At 39.3% G+C, this 19,774-nt stretch overlaps 1 protein-coding gene across 4 annotated transcripts in view; it reads left to right on the top strand.

Annotated features, from left to right (window-relative positions):
• kita (KIT proto-oncogene, receptor tyrosine kinase a) overlaps positions 1-18,975 on the top strand; it is a 32,898-nt gene extending 13,923 nt beyond the window's left edge. For all 4 annotated transcript variants that reach the window (XM_004067588.5, XM_011494612.4, XM_011494610.4 and 1 more), the window contains exons 17-21: positions 303-425; positions 6,747-6,858; positions 8,947-9,046; positions 9,288-9,393; positions 15,755-18,975. In XM_004067588.5, the coding sequence (XP_004067636.1) occupies positions 303-425; positions 6,747-6,858; positions 8,947-9,046; positions 9,288-9,393; positions 15,755-15,937 (624 nt within the window). In that variant the 3' untranslated portion in view covers positions 15,938-18,975. The remainder of the gene's footprint in view (positions 1-302; positions 426-6,746; positions 6,859-8,946; positions 9,047-9,287; positions 9,394-15,754) is intronic.
• Positions 18,976-19,774: the final 799 nt, after the last annotated feature.

Genomic DNA, 19,774 nt, shown 5'->3' with positions numbered 1-19,774 from the left:
GGGATAATCCTGTTCTTAAAACCAAACAGAACTCAAAAATGTGCAATGCAGGTGACAGATTGTGTTTCCTTTGCTGGTAGACAGATCTTAACCCTTTATCCAACCTCGGCTGTTGTTGCAAAATTGATCAGGTGTGGAGGGACAGATACTGTGTCTAGTTGGCTCATGTGTCTCACGCATGTGTTACCTAGGGATGTTGGATAATTCAAGGCCAAAGGGCATTAAAAAATCCTTATTTGACATTTGCAGAACCATCAGTTTTTATAAAACATCAAGTTTTTAATGGTTCTATTTTTCATCAGTGTATTCACAGAGATCTTGCTGCCAGAAACATCCTGTTAACTCAAGGAAAAGTGGCAAAAATCTGTGATTTTGGTCTTGCTCGCGACATCACCACAGACTCCAACTATGTGGTCAAAGGGAACGTAAGTAACCTTGTGCTGAAATTCTAGGTGGTCAATAAACCTCAATTTCAAACACACAGAAAGTTTGAAAGTCCTGTACCTTTTCTTTACTTAAAGTAAGAAGAAAAAAAACCCAACTTTGTATACAGTTTGTATTTAAATAGCCACTCCGATGAAAATGGTGTTTTTAACATTTTCTTGTGGCATTTTTTTTAAATGAAGGATGTATATTATCATTAAAACTGCATTTCTGAGTATATCGTTGTGAACCAGGAGCAGATGAATAAATGCGCTTTTGAAAAGATCGTATTTGTTATGCTGGGCGGACCAAGCTCCCTGCAATGGGAAAGGGAAGGGGGGTGGGATTGCTCCATGCCAACGGTCCCACCCACAACGTCGAGGTGAGTGGCTAATGAACTGCTGCCTCTCTTCAGAAACTATGTCCTCGAAAACGACACAGGTTTTGTTTTGGCTAAAAACAGCATAATCAGGACTTAAAGACCACTGGGAACACTGAAAATCAATCAAAAGATGATTGGAGGGAGATTTTAACCTACGTATACTTGATTGAAATGCAAACAAATTAAGTTTAGTCCATGTTACTCTAAAAAATTTTACTCTAGAAGGTTTTTAGAACACTATGTTAATTGCATCTCTCTTGATTTTATTATATCCTTTGATCTAATTTCATAGCCAGTGTTTACTACATCTTTTTTCTACACATTTGCTAATGTTAATGCTTAACATTTGTCCCTCATCTAACACACCTCATCATCTTTACAGAGTTGGGAGAATGAGTCACTCTTGTTTGAATCAGGTGTGTTAGACCAGGTAAAAAGGTCAAAGTGGCAGGGTAACAAAAGGAGCAGGGTTGGAAAAATACTTAAATAAGTACACTGTAAACAGCATTCATCTCATTAGAAAAGAAGGTCGTAACGTTTTCTACATTCCATCAGCTTTAAAAAAAAAAATTAAACCAAAAAAGGCCGAAAGCAGAAAACAGCATTTGGCTGCTTATTTGAAGAGATGTAGATGTAGCAGCTCTGCTTTCAGAAAATCTCTGAAAGGATTTATTGTTCAATTACTTGAACAATTATTTTGTGATTCAAACCTTTTTTTTTGCGTACAGCTACATCTTATACATCCTTTTTTTCCGCTCTTTTGCATGGTAGGTAAACAGAGTACTTTATTAATCCCAGGGAAATTGTATTTCATCTGCTGCGTTGTTGTTTTTTTTTAATAGAAAAAATGTTTCTAACAAAGAAAAGTTTAAAGTCTTACTCCGATCATATATTGATCTATTGTCCAAGCCTTCTCTGTGGTCTTTTAATTATGATTATGATGTTTTTTAGCCAAAATCAAATGCCATTTGTTGTTTTTCTAGGACATAGCTTTTCCAGGGGGGCAGGAGTTCGTCAGAAACGCCCCTCTGAATCCCCTCCCCTCTGACTCCCCTCTGAATTGTGGGAGGGACTGTTGGTGCAGTGTAAGCCCGCCTCCACTTCCCATCAGCCATCTGTTTACATTTTCACTTATTAGCTAAAGCCTGGCAAGCATCATTGGAGCAATCAGGTCGTATAGTTTTGTTCCAGATTCCAGCTCAGACGGGGAAAACAAAGACATGCTTTTTTTTTTAAATTATCTTTATTGAAAACATAAGCAATCATAATACAAAAATTTGTAAATTTTAAAGATATACAGATAGAAAAATCACAAAATATACCAGGGGAACAGATTAAAAAACAAACAAAAACAGTTAAAGCAGTAAGTTGCTATTCTATACATCTAAAAAATTCCAAGGTGTCAAAAGTTCTTACAGCTTTTGGGTTAGAATAGGATTTTAATGTTTTGGTATATTGGTTTAACTCAATCATGAAAAGTTTGAATAAGGGCTTTTTTCAGAAAATTTGCACTTATGAATATAAAATTTGGCTAGTATTATCAAAAGAATAATTACGTAGTATTCTCTTATTACTGACATTTTTAACATGATAAAAAACAAATAATATATTTTGTGTACCAGATCCAATTCTTTTAGATTTTACATTGTACAAAAAAGGAAAAGTCTTTCCAAAAAGTTGCTGTTTAGGGGCGTTTCCAGAATAGATATATGGTTAATTCAGTGTCTAATTTACAAAAGGAGCAGTTTCTATCATTGTCTATGTGTAGTGAGGATTTGGCTGGGTAGCATCTGTGAAGACGTTTAAAGCAATCGTCCAAAGTTTATTTGAAATAAAATATTTGGAGGACAAAGTCCAAACTTTCTTCTACTCAATGTCTGGGGTAAATTTTCTCCAGTAGTGGGTCACATAGGGAACAACTGCAATATCTTTCTGAAACAGGGATCTTACTGTTAAAGGTATCGTAGTAAAGCAGGTCTTGCCAATATTAGTTTTGAAGAAAGAAACGCAACGTGAAGGTAATGGGTGTACAAGACCTTTAAATAACGTTATAATGCCTTCAGGAATAGCATCCATGACTATTACAAATTCTTTGGGGGTAACTGGAATATTATAAGCAGTTAAAAATTGGTTTTAGGACATTAAACACCCCTTTGAGTCAAACAGTTGATTTAAATCAGAGTTTACAGTAAGAAAAGAATAAAGCTTTATTTTTGTATAAAATATTACTGTCATTCCAGATATGAAAGTTGTAAGGAGAAACTGAATGTTTATAGATTAGGGACAAAGCCAGAAGCATTTGCTTTAAAAAATGTGCTTCTTTAATGGGCAACCCTTGAATGTTATATTTAGATTGGAGAAGAAAAGGGAGGCCACCAAGTTTTCAAACGAAATAGTTTGGAATAACATTCCAAAAATTTAAATTCCATCTTACCTCTTTGTTTTTAGAAATAGTAATTCTACGGTAAGTTATTTGTGATTTTACAGGTGTTCCATGCAAAATTGAGTGAGTGCATGCTGGAATAGGTAAAAGTTCACATTTATTTGTATTAAGTGTAAGACTGGAAGCTTCTGAAAACTTTTGAATAAGCTTGATTGTAACGGAAAACTGATCTGAATTTTTTTAGGAAAAAAGTGGTTTCGTCAGCAACTGATATACCGTGTGCGCTATTTTCCTGGATGAAGGCTGCAAAGAGCTGTGCAGGAATAAATAAGGGCTCACTGGACAGCCTTAGTGTACACCCCTACCCACCTGAACTCTTGGAGGTGTACAATATTTAAGTTTGATTGTGCTGTTAGAATTATTGTAAAAAGTTTTAATAGCTTTCATAAAAAATGGTCCGACAAATGAATTCATGTTCTAGGCAATCAAAGGCCTAGATCAGGGGTCGGGAACCTTTTTGGCCAAGAGAGCCATAAATGCCACATATTTTGAAATGTAATTTCGAAAGAGCCATACAATAATGTAGTGTCCCTTCCCCACACTGACGCACGGAGACTTAACCTCTTTTAAGGTTCTTTATTCTGGTTACTGCAGACCGCAACAAACGCCGTTCAATTAATTCAGCAACTCCTGAATCTCTCCCGCCGAGACGAGAGCGCTTCTCCCAACTTTATATTCCCCCCTCCCGCTCCAGCCCTCCCATTTCCCTTATTCGGCCCATAGCTGAACCCCATTGGTCCAAACTACCTAACAACAGGCTGAGCGACAGAACTGAGGGCCAATCAGATCTCTGCTTGACGCGCTCAATGAACTCCAGAACTTTTAACCTGGCCCAACAGCCATCCAACTCAGTCCGCGACAATTTGTTTAAAACTAAATATACAAGTGAATGTGTGCATTTGATTTAATTTCAACATTTTTAAAGTACAATAAGTCTGTGGATTCTTTTTAATAACATTGTTATGCTGTTGCTAATAAATGATGGGTATTTCTCGTGGTGGTTTTGCTGATGGTCTAGTCCGGTTGATACGTGGTGAGTTTCTGCTTCATGCAGGCATTGAGACTTTAAACGTGATCTTAGGTCTGAATGTTCTGTAGATGTGAGACAGACATGGAACCAAACACACACTCACACGCTGCAGTGAGTGACAGGCAGCGGGTTTTACGTTTTTACAATCCCTGCGCGATTCACCTGCTGTCCCCACAACCCCTCACCCCCACCCTCTGCTTTCTCCCCCCCACATCCCGTCCCCGCATCTGCGCGCTCTTTCTCAGAGACAGGAGCGAGTAGTTTTATGCACGTCAATTCACAAGTTTCCAGCTGGTACAAACTCTGTGAAATAATAGATAATAGTAAACTGATAGCGCTGGCGCAGATTTCTCTCTCTAAGCACCGCTACTACTGCGCGCCTCTGGCATCGCATCGCGCCCGAGAAGGACTGGTCTAATGAAAAAAAAAACTATAATTAAAGATTTGTCTGCGAGCCACATGTGACCATCAAAAGAGCCATATATGGCTCGCGAGCCATAGGTTCCCGACCCCTGGCCTAGATTGTGATAAAAGTCCCAAAACAGACTCAAACTTTTTTCATTTATTTTTTCTAATTTATCTAATAAATCCAAAATTAATCTGAAGTTATTAGTAATGTGCCTATTAGACATGAATCCTGATTGGGATTCGTCTATAATAGATGTTAAGTTTTGTTTCATTTGTTTGGCTGAAATCAAAGCTAATATTTCATAGTTTTTGTTAAGTAACGAGATAGGTCTCCAGTTATCAATTTGTAGTTTATTCTCATTAGGTTTGGGTATTAGCAATATAATACGTTGTGTCAGAGTAGGAGGTAGTTTTCCCAGACTAATACTTTCAGTGAGCGTCTCGAGGAAAAAAGGACTAAGTTCTTTTGAAACGTTCTTTATAAAATTCACTTGACAATCGATCATTACCAGGAGATTTGTTCTTTTTTAGATTTATTATAGCATCTTGTACTTCCTCTAAGGATATGCTAGCATCGTAAAGTTTTTTATGTGTTTCACTGATAATCTTACAATGTTTAATAGAATCTAGCAGCTCACATGTTTTAATATCAGAATAATTGGTAAGTAAAGTTTGTTATAAAAGTCAGAGCAAAAAGAGCCAAGAATTTTATGATCAGTTTCAATTTTGTTGTTTATTTGAAGAGAATTTAGAGTTATTGCTGAAATTAGAATTTTTGTAATCCAAAAAAATAGGAAGAACATATTTCCCCTCCTCCCATCCACTTTGCTTTACATCTAACAAATGCACCTTGTGTTTTCCTTTTATACATTTCCTTTAGTTTGTTCTGATATTCACCAAGTTCTATCAGCTCATTTTCAGTGATGTTCTCTCTGCTGTTATAAGCCAAGGATGCAGTTTTAGAGCAAAGTCTGTTTTCCTCTTGCCTTCTAAGTTTTGCTAAATTACTACTATAAGAGCTCATAAATTTCCCAATAACAATTTTGAACAATTCCCAGTTAGGACTGAATATTTGTGATATAGTAGCTTCTTCCCAGTGGGATTTAATTATTTTTCTTATCATTTCTATAACAGTGTAATGGGACAGAAAACTGTTATTTACTTTCCAGCAAACAGCCCTGGGAATGTTGGACATTGGGAGGAGTGTTAACTTTAGGGTGACTTTCTGATGGTCTGAAAAAGGAGCATCAACATTAGTGACATTCAATTTTTTAATGTGAGAAATCCAAGATTGTTTAGAATAATCTTTGGTGTGCCAAGTACGTAAATGATTTTAACGAAGGCAAGTTCGCTTCAAAAACATCCCCATTTTTATTGAATTAATGAGGCAAGAGAGTTTAACAACAATGCCTTCATGATTGTCGATCTCAGGAGCTTAACCTCTTTTCAGTAGTGGAGACTGGAGTGAAGTATCAGGAAGAGGGGACAGAGTGAAGTCGTCCGTTGTAGCCGTTTGGTTAGCATAGTTGTTGTACAGCCTTTTGTGGGCAGGTATTCTCCTCTTTGCTTTTATTTTTGGGTGTCAGCAAGATGAACATATAGACTGTTGTTATCACAGTATTAAACATTTTGGCTTTAACAAGGTTTTATTTTTAAGTGGAGCTTGAGCGGTAATGTCTTACCGAGACCCCCCCCAACAAAGACACTCATGGCTCTGTATGCTTTGAAGATGCATCACAATGAAGAGAAGCAGAGAGCTTGTAATTTTAAGATTAATTTTTTATACATGTCCTCCATCCTTGAGAAAAAGGCCAGAAGAACATGTTCAAACACTAAAAACACAGTTTTCATCAGAGTGAATCTTTAATATTTCCTAAGGTAGGTGCTGTAGCTAACCTCTTATCTATAAACAGGTGTGTTTGTGTGACCCCTTCTCAGTCACAGGTTGTTTTTACTGAACACACGCATATATCAACCTAATTTTAGTGCAGTCTTTACGCCTAACCCTTTTTTCCAAATAACGCTATGGATATCTATAAAGTATTTATTGATTTTTACAGGCCCGTCTTCCAGTGAAATGGATGTCCCCAGAAAGTATCTTTGAGTGTGTGTACACATTCGAGAGTGACGTGTGGTCCTATGGGATCCTGCTCTGGGAAATCTTCTCTCTTGGTATGTTTCTCACCACCAGCTAAATTTCATTATGTGTGTGTGTGTGTGTGTGTGTGTGTGTGTGTGTGTGTGTGTGTGTGTGTGTGTGTGTGTGTGTGTGTGTGTGTGTGCGTGTGTGTGTGTATGTGTGTAAGGTTGTGTGTACAGTCAAGTGTCCACCCCAGTGTCTTTTCATCTAAAGAAAAACAAAAATCCTTTTTAGTATTGTAACCAACTATAACAACTTCAGGTGAAGCATATTAAAGATAATTCTTCTCCAAAATATTGAACAGACATGCCATTAAAGTAAAAACACCCAACTGTAAGCACCTCCTGACTCCCTCGATGATTTTAGAAGTCAAATGCTGCAAATGAACCACCCTTGATGATTTGTTTTTTGTTGATTTTTTGGTTTGAGACATCCAGATATTTTATTGTTGCTAACATTACTATAGTTCCTTGTACCCCCTCCGTCCCCACCAACAGATATCTGTCTGTTTATACAGGCATACAGACATTATTTTTGGTAAATTATGTCTACAGAAACAGTCAATGTTGTCACTGAGCTGATTTTTCAGCACTGTGAGTCTTAGCAGCATATAAGATCACCTGAACCCGAACTTCCCTAAAAACGAATTACAATGCCTTTGGGTCCATGGGATTCAAAGGCTGGATCCCAACGTACCTCTGCTGGAGACGAGGTCCAGAGTGACCTGCTCTGCCACAGCAGATGATTGGCTTTACTGAGTGTGCTCCTGCTGGAGCTCTGTTCCTCGTGGATTTCCAGTCATTTATCTCTGCGGTCTGCCCTTCTCGCGTGCTCGGAACAGCAAATATCACACTTATATTAGCCCATTTTAAAAACGTGGTTCAGAAGGCTTGGAAGGATCCAGGGCAAATTAGATTACAGTTGCTCGGTTTGGAATTTATTGGATCACACCAAAATTATAGTTTCCGGTTTTTTTAATGTCTCTCCATAATTCTTTGTTAATTAAGATAAGTTGAGTAAGAATCTTATTATTAAACTAAATTAAAACTAAATTGCAAAACCAAAAGTAATGTCATCAGTATAACAGCTGCAACAAACTAGCTTAACCCTGGATTAAAGATAAGGAAATCAATAGTTTTAAAATAGTTGTTTTTAGCTCAGAAAAAGATCTAATGATTGGAAGACCAGCAGCTTGATCATCAGTTATCAAATTCTATATACTGCACGTGTTTTGTTGTTCAGCCAGAATCTAAAAATGAATTCCTGCACAAGTGGCTGCAAGTACAAGAACAAAGGTCTCTCTGTCCAGGATGTTTCATACTGTGAATAAAGCTTGATCACAGAACTCCTGGAGAGTCCTCAAAAAGCCCAACAACTGCAGCACATGTTAGGAAAGCAAAACAGCTAAAATCAACAATACAGCAACAGCACAGCAGCAAGAGACTGTATGACTATTTCTGAGTTCCCTGAAGAGGAGAACCGCGTGTTTTGAAGCAGAGGAGGAAGATCTGTTAATGCATTACTGAGGAAATGAAGGTGAGGGGAGGTCAGCTGGATGTTGGTCAGATCATGACATGCAATATGTTTTCAGGATAAACTCCACTTTTCAGATTTACCAGGTTAACCAGAACCACTACAAATGTTTGAAAAGTCATACACAACAAAGGACTTTGTAAAGTAACAGGACATTATATTTAGTGAAGTAAATAGCAGAGTAAACATTGCTGTATGTAATATTACTAAGAGCTGCATTCCCAGAAATCGGAACCTGTCTCGCTGCAATACATGCAGACTCTCCAAATCTCAAAGTACTGAAACTGTGAGGAAGAAAGAAACTCAGGACAAAATGTCCTTCTGTGATTTTAAACAGCCTTACTGGAAATGAGTGCATCCACCTGAAGGTATGCTGTGAGCTGCAAGTTACACTGTTGGGAATGCTGCAAGGATTTTTTTTTTATTGGCTAATACTAAGACCAGTCAGGATTAGATGGTTTTGGGATTTCTTTCCCAACAAAAGAGGAAAAACCCTAAAATGAAATGAGAGGAATCTTACTCCTGCCCAAAATTGTATGTGTGCTTTGCAGAAAAACACGATATAACCTCATATATGTTGAACACAGGAAACAGCCCGTACCCTGGTATGCCGGTGGATGCCAAGTTCTACAAACAGATAAAAGAAGGTTACAGAATGGGGGCTCCAGAGTTTGCACCCAGTGAAATGTGAGTATTTGTTGATGTGACACGTAATTGCCTAAAAATATTTAAAGTTCTTGGATCAGTGAAGGTGGATAATGGCCTGGTGACTGCATTGTGGGGGATTTAACCCTCTTTATTCTCTGACATTTGGCCTCTGCAAACAAAACCTTCAAAATGAAAAAAAGTTCAGATTCTTCGTTGGGGGAATGTTGGACATAAAAAATAATTTGGTGACATATATGTGTTTGTGTCGGTTCCTTTGTAGGTATGAGGTCATGAGCTCCTGCTGGAAGGCTGAGCCCTTCAACAGACCCCCCTTCAAAAAGATCGTGGAGAGCATTGAGCAACAGCTGTCAGACTCCACCAAGCATGTAGGTGGCACTGCTTTGATGAGGGTTTTTCAAAGCTTCATGTCTGAGCCGTGAACATGACAGAGACATGAAAAATGTGATAAAATGACTAACAAAGGAAAGTCACAAAATATCCTGATTTTCTAACCCTGAGAGAAAAACCTGTTATCTGAATTTTGCTTTTTTATAACTCTAGTATTGTGCCAAAGGGGTCACATTTCCAACCCATTCTGACCCCTTTTGTAAATCTAAGCTGTAAATCAAAAGAGCCCCACCGTTTCATTGGTCTCAATTTGTTGCTACTTTTACTGTCAGTCAAAATCTTTGTCAGCAATCTCGACTGTTTTCCCAGCAGCTTAGTTTCGTTATGAGAACAACCAGCCATCACTGTCTCTGTCATTCACATACACACAACAGAAGCAGCTCATTACAGTGCTTAAACGTAACAAGTGAAAACTATGAAATTATCTTAGCAGAATCTATAAAATATTTTGTAGATGTGGTTCAAACTTAGAAGAAGCTAAACAATTCATATGATTAAAAATGATTACTGTCATTTTTAACAAAGTCTGAAAGGTGAATATGAATGAATAAATCAATTTAATTAAAGAGAAAATAAGCTCCAGTTAAATAAAAGTCCCAAAGATTGTAGTGGCAGTCACTGATCATTGAGTAAAATCCACTGTTGTAGGCTTTAGTCACAACGTAACCCTTGTTCTATCCTAGGCACTTTAACATTAGGAGTTGGGTCATCTAGACCCACTAGACAGAGCTCTGAACCTTTTTTCTTCAATGATTTGTGATCTTCACTGGTGTCAATGGATTACATGAAATCTTTCCACCTTTATCCACCTTTGTCATGGTAGGGAGAACACGTCAATGTAAGGGTGGGGTCATCCAAGATAGCACAAGGGTTAAGGGTGGAGACAGGCTGTCTGTGGGTGAAAAAGGGTCAAACTTGTGCAGGAAATATCAGTCACAAAGGTCTTGGTGAGCCTGTAGAGAGAAAATGTTCTTGCACATTTTTCTATGGGCATGCTGCAGGCGACAGATCGATGTGAACACTTAAATAACACGCAAGGGTAAATACGAGTTTTATAGTTGAGATTAGGCGCATCATACAGATTTTTTTGACCCTGCGGACAGTGCAAATGTGCAGCCTTACTGTAAGAAATTAGGAAAGACAGAGGAGCGGCTGCATTTTGAAGGGAACACAGATGTGTCTTGCAGTTCCCTTGATGCTCCTACGGCCAACTCATAGGACGTCATTAAAATAGAACATACCATTGTCGTGTGTGTGGTAAGTGTATCGTGAAGCACTAGGAAGGATAATGTAAATTACACACACTTATTCAAGATTCAAGATTCAAGAACAACTTTATTAATCCCCGAAGGGAAATTTAGTTAACGTAAAGTTTTTATAGTTTTTAAAGTTTTTATGACGTGAAGGTGATGCCAGCTCACAAATTCTGCGTGCTCAGAAAAATTGAAAACCAGGAACTTTTGCTGAACCAGTAAAAAAAAAGGTTTTCTCGTCATTATCTCTTTTCAAATCAAACACTTACTGTATTTTCATGATCATAGGGCACACTGGGTTATAGGGCGCAGTCTCAGTTATGGGTGATTTTTCAGTATTTAACACAGACAAAAGGTGCACTGGGTGTAAGGGCGCGGGCACGTTAACACATATTGGTAAAACATGCATGCTAGTGTTGAACCTTTCATGCGATGACGTTTCTGACCATGTTTAGACGACGCAGGGAGATCCTCACCAGGGTTGAAGGCGGATCTTTCTTTCGGGGTTCACTGCCCCGTTCTGACCCTCAGAGCCTCCAGAGCTGGTTAATAAAAGAACCAGTCTCTGTTCTTTTAGAGGAAACCTTTTTTTTTACAGTTCTCCGTGACTGAGTAACACAAACTGAATGTGCCCTTACACACTGACTTGCGCTGAGCGCTCTGCCCCCCTCCCTCCTTCCTACACATGCGCGAGCACGGACGCACCCGCTTCAGCAAACTCCCTAAAAAAGGGAGCAGGAGCAAAGAGAGTTGGTTGTGATTTATTTTTTATTATTTCAGTCATTAATCGGTTTTCAAAAATCCATCAAAGTCCTCATCTTCAGTATCTAAAATGAACAGCAGGGCTAAATTTCTATTCTCTTTCATCATTGCTGTGCGGCTCGTCATGAGTGATGCTTTTAATTAATGATTTTACGAAAGCTCGAAAAGCAGTGCAAGCAGACAAGTTAGCCCAAGCTAACTTGTCCCCCCCAGACGACTGGTTCTAAATGCAGCAGGTTTATTAGCTCAGCTAAAAGTCCACAAAGCTAAATCAGGGTCAGGCAGGCAGGAGTCAATAACAGGCATAAGATCATCAGAGGAGAGACAGGGTAGTCAGGATCCAGGCTAGAGTCGGGGCAGGCAGCAGGCAAACAGAGTCAGAAACAGGGTCAGGAGACAGAAGATCAGGTCCAAATATAACACTTGGTAAGGAATGCAGAATGGCACAAACAAGACTTCACACTGAGCGAATTTCATTGCAGATCTTAAGTATGATGTGGTTGATGAATGAATGAAAGACAGGTGTGCGGCATCCAGGAAGTGTGCCGTGGGGTTGGTGGGAGCTGTAGCGTGGTTAGAACTCTGGAGACAGTTCCCACAGGTGACCAAAGGGGGAGACAGAGTTCAGACTCCTGACAGCATTGCTTCACATTTCAGACCTGTAGGCACATCAACCTCTGCTGGAACTTCTGTAAGAAGTTGTTCAAAGGATAAATGTCATTCATGTTGCCAATCAAAAGATGAATAAGCTACTCTGTTCATATTTTTGTAAATCTGACTGATGACGTCAGTGCCTGACCAGCCACATCACTGGCTCAGATCCTCACCTGGGATAAGGATGGGACTCAAGCTTTGACTAACGGACTCGAGCAAACTTAACGGGAAAAGTAGAATGGCTAGTTTTCGGTTGATTCCTTGAAATCCAGTAAACATTATACAAAATTCAACAATACTGGTTTTCTAATTTTACTGTGTGATGTGGTATTGTGTAGCATGCGTGTGTGGGTGTGTATATATGCCTGTATTTTTGGTGTTTCACCTGTCATCATCCTCACCTGCCATCATGAGATGTATGCTTATGATAAAAATATTTGTCCACTATAAATGCAATTTATATGATTCTAATTGATTTAATCATGTATATATTCAAAATCTCTGTATTCTGCACATTTCCTGTTCAATTACAGTGTGAACGAACTAACACTTTGTCCACAACTCTACAAATGAATATTAACACAAATTTTGTTTTACATTTAAGATTTCTATTTTGAATCCTACTTTTCTTTTTCCTGAAAAAAGAATTGTCAGTGTTAACTTACTGTCAAATACATATGTATCTAGATATATGCAGATATATATCTCTGGGTCGAGAAATGCAGTCGGATGGTGACAAAGAGAGGCAAGGTAGTCCACACATCAGGAGTCTCACTCCCAGAAGGAACAATGGCAGGCATTGAAGACAGTTACAAGTACCTTGGAAGCCTGAGTCTTTTGCAAGTCCTGAGAAGCCAGCTCAACGGCAAGATGAAAACCCAGGCAATATATGCACTGCCAGTTATCAGATAACCTGCAAGAATAATAACTGAAAGTGTGCTCAGTGAATGTCAATGGCCTCATGGGAGGACAAACCCCTGCGTGGGATGTACCACCGGACCAGAACTGAAGTGGCTGATATCAAGAAGTCCGACCCATGGCTAGAAAGGGCTGGTCTACAGGACAGCACTGAAGCGCTCATCTTGGCAGCTCAGGAACAAGCCCTGAGCACCAGAGCGATAGAGGCTCAGATCTACCACACCAGACAAGACCCAAGGTGTAGATCTACCACACCAGACAAGACCCAAGGTGTAGGCTGTGCAAAGAGGCGCCTGAAACAATCCAGCACATAACTGCAGGGTGTAAGATGCTGGCAGGGAAAGCATACATGGAGCGCCACAATCAAGTGGCTGGAATAATATACAGGAACATGTGTGCAGAATATGGACTGGAAACCCCAAGGTCAAAATGGGAAACACCTCCAAAGGTGGTAGAGAATAAGAGGGTAAAGATCCTGTGGGACTTCCAGATCCAGACTGATAGGATGGTAATGGAGAACCAACCAGACATTGTAGTGGTGGATAAAGAACAGAGGAAAGCCGTTGTGGTGGATGTGGCAGTGCCAAGTGATGGGAACATCAGGAAGAAGGAACTTGAGAAACTGGAGAAATACCAGGGACTCAGAGAAGAACTGGAGAAAGCATGGAAAGTGAAGGTGACAGTGGTGCCTGTGGTAATTGGAGCACTGGGGGCAGTAACCCCCAAGCTGGAGGAGTGGCTACAACAGATACCTGGAAAGACCTCAGACCCCTCAGTCCAGAAAAGCACAGTGCTAGGAACAACCAAGATACTGCGCAGGACCCTCAAGCTCCCAGGCCTCTGGTAGAGGACCCGAGCTTGTGTGGTGTGTGAGAGACCACCCGCGGAGGGTGAGAGGGGCGTTTTTTTATATAGATACACAGTACAGACCAGATTACACAGCTATCTATCTATCTATCTATCTATCTATCTATCTATCTATCTATCTATCTATCTATCTATCTATCTATCTATCTATCTATCTATCTATCTATCTATCTATCTATCTATCTATCTATCTATCTATCTATCTATCTATCTATCTATCTATCTATCTATCTATCTATCTATCTATCTATCCATCCCACCTCACAGGTGTGCCATATCAAGATGCTGATTAGACAGCATGATTATTGCACAGGTGTGCCTTAGACTGGCCACAAGAAAAGGCCACTCTGAAATCTTCAGTTTTGTTTTATTGAGGGGGTCAGGGGACTCAGACAACCAGTCAGTATCTGGTGTGACCACCATTTGCCTCATGAAGTGCGACACATCTCCTTCGTATAGAGTTGATCAGGTTGTCTATTGTGGCCTGTGGAATGTTGGTCCACTCTTCTTCAATGGCTGTGCGAAGTTGCTGGATATTGGCAGGAACTGGAACACACTGTCGTATACGCCGATCCAGAGCATCCCAGACATGCTCATATTGGTTTTATATGGTTGTAACATATACATATACATAAAGAGTCAGTTCCTCTACAGCCACAAACTTAACAGCACATCACTGGTCTGTAGTGAGGGGATTTAGTATCCAGACTTAATCCGGATTTTCTTTCATCCCCAGGTTACCACATTTGCAATGGTGGTAAACTGTTTGCTTTTTTAATGGAGAAATCTTTTTGGATATTTGAAGTGGGGATGCATGAGCTGAGAGGCAATTTACCTAATATGCTTGCACAATTTTGAAAAATAAAAACAGTTCCTAAAAGCACACATGGTATATGTAAAATATACTACTCTGTTTTTGAAAATTACATGAAAGGACTTTACACATTGAATGGTAGGTCTTGGACTCGACTTGAGACTTGTTCTTGACTTGTCACTCGACTTGGGACTTGGGACTGCTTTTGACTTGGGATTGACTCTGAATTGAAGACAAAGATTTGAGACTTGGGCTACGTTCACACTGCAGGTCTCAATGCTCAATTCCAATTTTTTGAAAAATCAGATTTTTTTGCAAGGCCGTTCACATTTCCAATTAAATGCGAACTTTTGTGATCTCCTGTGTGACCGTGAAATGACCCAGAATTGACCCGCATGCGCAGAATAGTACTCAACGGTGAACGACGTCACTCGTTGTTTGCGGAAGTAGCTAACGTTAACAATGGATGTCAACAACAGTGTCAAAGCGGAGCTCTTTTTGCATTATTACATTTATTTTCACAAATGAGCCAGCACAATTACAATCTTCTCATTTTAAGAAGGTATTGGAGCCAAGATCGTCTGTACCCACTGTTGTGGAATAGAGATGTTTATGTGTTGGGGCCGAGCGCGCGTGTGTGTAAGAGAGGAGAGAGCGCGTGCAGCAGCGAGGTAGAGAATGGGAGGGGGGGGGCAGTGTGGGCGCATTCATGTTGTGTGTTATGGAGAAAGGTGAACGGTAATAAAAGAAGGCTTCCCCCTGAATAAATGCTAGGGACTCTTTTTTAACCTGCTCTGGAGAATCCTGGAGAATCTAAAGGCAGAACGGGGAAGTGAAGGCCGCAGTCGCGAACTGGCAGCGATGCCTCTGTCAGTCTGCCCCAGGGCAGCTGTGGCTAGTTACCATCACCAAGAATGAATGAATAATGGACACATTGTAAGGACTTTGAGCGTCTGGAAAAGTGCATATAAATCCAATCCATAATTTTTTTTTACTTAATATTTTTGTTATTACTACTCTTGTTAAATAATTTAACAGCTCCCTATGACATTTCTCTTTTTTATCTTTTAGATTTATCTGAACTTCAACTCAAGGCTCCCTGTGATGTTTGGAGCCAGGAAGGAGCCCAGTTCTCAGAGCCCAGCATTTCAAAGTCTAAATTCAGTCAGAAATCACAACAATCCAACACAGCCCTTACTGCTCCAGCATGAGGTTTTCTTGGAAAGAACAGCCCTGGAAGCTCAGTGGGTGTAGGGACCCACCCAGCATGGTTGACTGTCTCGCAAAGTGCCTGTAATGTTCTGCCACAAACCGCTCAACCACTACAGGAATCCAACACTCTAATATAAGGAACAGGGGTCTTCTGTCATCGATGTAAGGCTGTGACTTGACAGGAAGATTATGAAGGACAAACAAACGAAGAGTTTTTTCTCTCTTTCTGCTGAACACACGAACAACACTCATCACCCTGCTCCTTATAGAGAATGGTCAAGACACCAAGGAGGGTGGAGGCTGTACTACATTTATTTATCACTGTCAAAGTATATTGTTACGCTTTTTTTTCCCCCTTTTTCTCCAGTCACATGTTCCCAAATTTTTCATAAAGATGTTTTTTGGCAGTCCGTCTGCAACAGAGTTTTTTTTTTGTTTTCTTTTCTTTTCTTTATACGTTTTGTTTTTGGTTATTTTTTGCTTTTGTTCTATCATGGGAACCTAAGTAGCATTTTCAGTTTGACTGGTTGTTGGAGGAGGGGGGGGGGGGCACTTGAGGCACTTGAACTTTACATTATCTCACCACGTAGTGCACCTTTTTATTTCATTTTTCTCTTTTGTTTTTCCATGATAGCGGTATTATTTCCAGAGGTTCAGACCAGTGCTGTGTGTAGTGGATTCTGTTTTGGGGGCCAATTTACATTGTTGTATGGAACTACTAATGCATAAGCTATTAGACAGCACGGTCAATCACTGGTCTGTACGTGCTTCAATTTGATTTTTTTATGTTGAGTGTCACTTACTAGAGAGCAAATAGGTGTCTGGACCTAGTTAACAGACATTCTCACTCTACACAAATACTCAGAAAGTATCCATTACTGTATGGTACGCTAGCTTTCATTTATATGTACTTATATCCCACCCATCTTTAACAACTAAACGTCACAACAAAAAGGTTTAAAAATCCCAATTGGAAAACTATTCCAGCTTTTAAAATGTTGTTTCTCTGAGAACTATTGGAACTGGATAAAAATCTATCACATTTATTCCTTGTGGAAAAAAATAACGCTGATAGAAAAGTCTTGAGTGATTACATTCAGGAAAGAGACCCAAAGATAATGTGACTAGACTGTAAATTTTCCATAAGTCTTGAAAAAGTTAATGTTGCCAGGTAGGGAGGGCTGGTGAGCATGAAGGACCCAAATTACAGAAACGGAGGGCACACGGTTCCAGGGCAAGGGGTTTATTCTTAACCAAAGGCGCTGCAGAGCAGGGTATCAAAACCAAAACTGACTGTGGCCTAAACATGGAAACATGGCAACAGGGAGCCAGGGAAGAGACGTTAATGGACCAGCACAAGAGGAAGGCAGAGACAAGACTTAAATACAAACAGCACAAGACAAAGGTGAACATGATCAGGAGATATTGGGACTAAGGAAGTAAAACTCAAAAGCATGACAAAACAGGAAACCTTTCAAAATAAAACAGGAAACAGAACTCAAACATGTCAGAACAAGGTAGAAAGGAAAAACCAAGAGAAAGAAACCCAAACTATGACAAATGTATGGCTTCAATTCCTCTTCTAAACGGAGCAGGGTGCTTTGGATTGGAATAGATTTTTACAGGTTTAAGCCAAGGAGGTAAAACTACATTTAAAATGTGTGACTCCTTGTCTGGGATGGGCAGAATATACATGTGTGAGATGTCCATCTGTAGACACTCTTAACCCGGTTTATGAGAAAAACAGGTCAATTTGGACTGCTAGGAGAGGAGTAACAGATGTAGTTAGAAAGTTCTCTTGCAAAGGTGTACATAGCTGTTCAGCTTTTCAACATTCCTCCACTGTATTTTTGTTTACAAGCATGATGACATAGGTACTGCCATTTTTGGGTTGGTTATTTTTTCACTACTTTGAATCGTTTGTCCCTTCATGAAGAACGATGAAACTTTCTGCTGACCAACTTGTCTGTTTCTACCCTTTGATTGCATTATATGTATTTACATTACCCACTGTATAATATGTTAAGTCATGGAAATGCTGTTTTATCTTGCCATTGAGTGGATTGCAGTAAAACCCCTGAGGCGATAAGCCAAAGGGAAACAGAAGCTCTTGGAGGCTCTCTGCTCAGATGCGGACCCTACGTACAGAAGTTGACATGTTGGTCATCTCATTGTTCTCTGGCCAGTAGCTGGCTCCCGAGCAGTCCCTGTCTTCTTTGTATCCAGCTGTTTCCTCTGTCAGAAGTGGGACTTTCATTCCTTCTTAGCCAGTAGTCTGTATCAGTCCAGACCGAAGTCCCCGTTTCCCACTGGTGGATGTTTTTTCTGAGGTGTACAAGGAAAGTGTCCTGTTTGTTTGCATGTGAGAATGACTGCTTGGCAGTGGGCGTGTGTGTATTTGTGTGTGTGTGAGAGAGAGAGAGCAGGCACATCCACTTTTATGTGTTTGTATTTGCAGCTAAAAGACTTACTGTCAAGAGGTGCCACTACTTAAGATTTCATCAAGTCATCCAGGCTTCTAAAACTCCACAGTCTTACCGCTTTTGTCTTTTTTCTGAATATTGATGTGCTTGTATTTTAAGTGATGTCAATGCTTTCAAATATGTCTATCTAATTGAAGAGATGGTACACCAATGCTAAATTGTATTATTATTATGCTTTATTTTCTTAGATGTGCACAGATATCCTAATGAAGACTAGACTGGAGAAACTGCTTGTTTCTTGTCACCAAACCTTTAGAAAAAATATTCAGTAATATTTTTTATTTTTATTTTAAATGTCTCATTCTGACCAATTTTTGCCTGTTCACGTGGAAACTTCCAACTACTTGAGATGTTTAGATGTTATCTTCATCAAAGTTCAGCGCAGTTCCAACAGATTTCAAAGGAAAGAATTCTACATCCAGCAAGGAGATTTCTTTGTATTAAAGAGATTATTTTTCATATTATTGCTTACATCATATTTGAAAGTTTTCCTGCGTATTGCTGCATATTTATTTAAAAAGTCTTTATAGTTATTGTGTAAATCTGATGTGTCTCAATAATGTGTCCATGTAAATAAAATGTGTATATTAAATGAAAGTTGTTGGCCTTGAATTTATTAGATTCATGAAAGACAAAAGAAATTGAAATTTCCCACTTTTAATTTCAGACATTATTAATTTGATACTGAAAATTCTTCTGTTTAAATTTCCTGAACTACGTGCAAAAGCATCAGGAGTTAGTTATCTTCCCAGCTCCTCTGTGATTTGTGAAGGTTTAATGAGAGACAAACAAACCAGCTGACAAGTCTTTCTTCAAAAACGAATTAATTCTCAAAGTTGTTTAATATTTGGGAAGAATGAAATTACTTTTTCTAAATGATCTTTGCATATTAAATATGCTTTTTTTTCTCCCAAATACATTGTAAATAGGGTAACACTTTATATTAAGATTCCTTAACAAGCTTTGTTAACGCATTAACAAGCATTATAATAACATTTTTAGGAAGTAAGACATTTATACAATATGTACAATAAGTCTAATAACGTTTATTAAATTACTTAGTTAACACATTTACAAGCTGTCATGATTCGTATGACGTGGCAGACCCAGATGCTGGAACCCGGAAGAAAACTCGGTCAAGTAGCAGATTAAGAGATTTATTTTTCCAGAATGTTAAGTAGTTGGCGTAGTAAGAGTTCGTAGGATAAATGAGGAAATCAGCAGTCTTGCCGATGCTTGAATGTCGTCGGAGTTGGATACGAAGCGTGGCAGAGGGATTTCATGACAGACGAGATCCTTGGCTGGAGTCGTGGTGTGGCAGGAGTGAGCGAGACAGCAACGTGCCGTAGCTTGAAATGAGTGACTGGAGCAGGATGGATCGAGCGGCTCATGGAGA

The sequence above is a fragment of the Oryzias latipes genome, chromosome 4, assembly GCF_053564925.1.
Source record: "Oryzias latipes strain Hd-rR chromosome 4, Olatipes_Hd-rR_3.1".
Classification (NCBI taxonomy): domain Eukaryota; kingdom Metazoa; phylum Chordata; class Actinopteri; order Beloniformes; family Adrianichthyidae; genus Oryzias; species Oryzias latipes.
The sequence above is the reverse complement of the archived record's forward strand: the minus strand, read 5'-3'. Positions and strand labels throughout refer to the sequence as shown.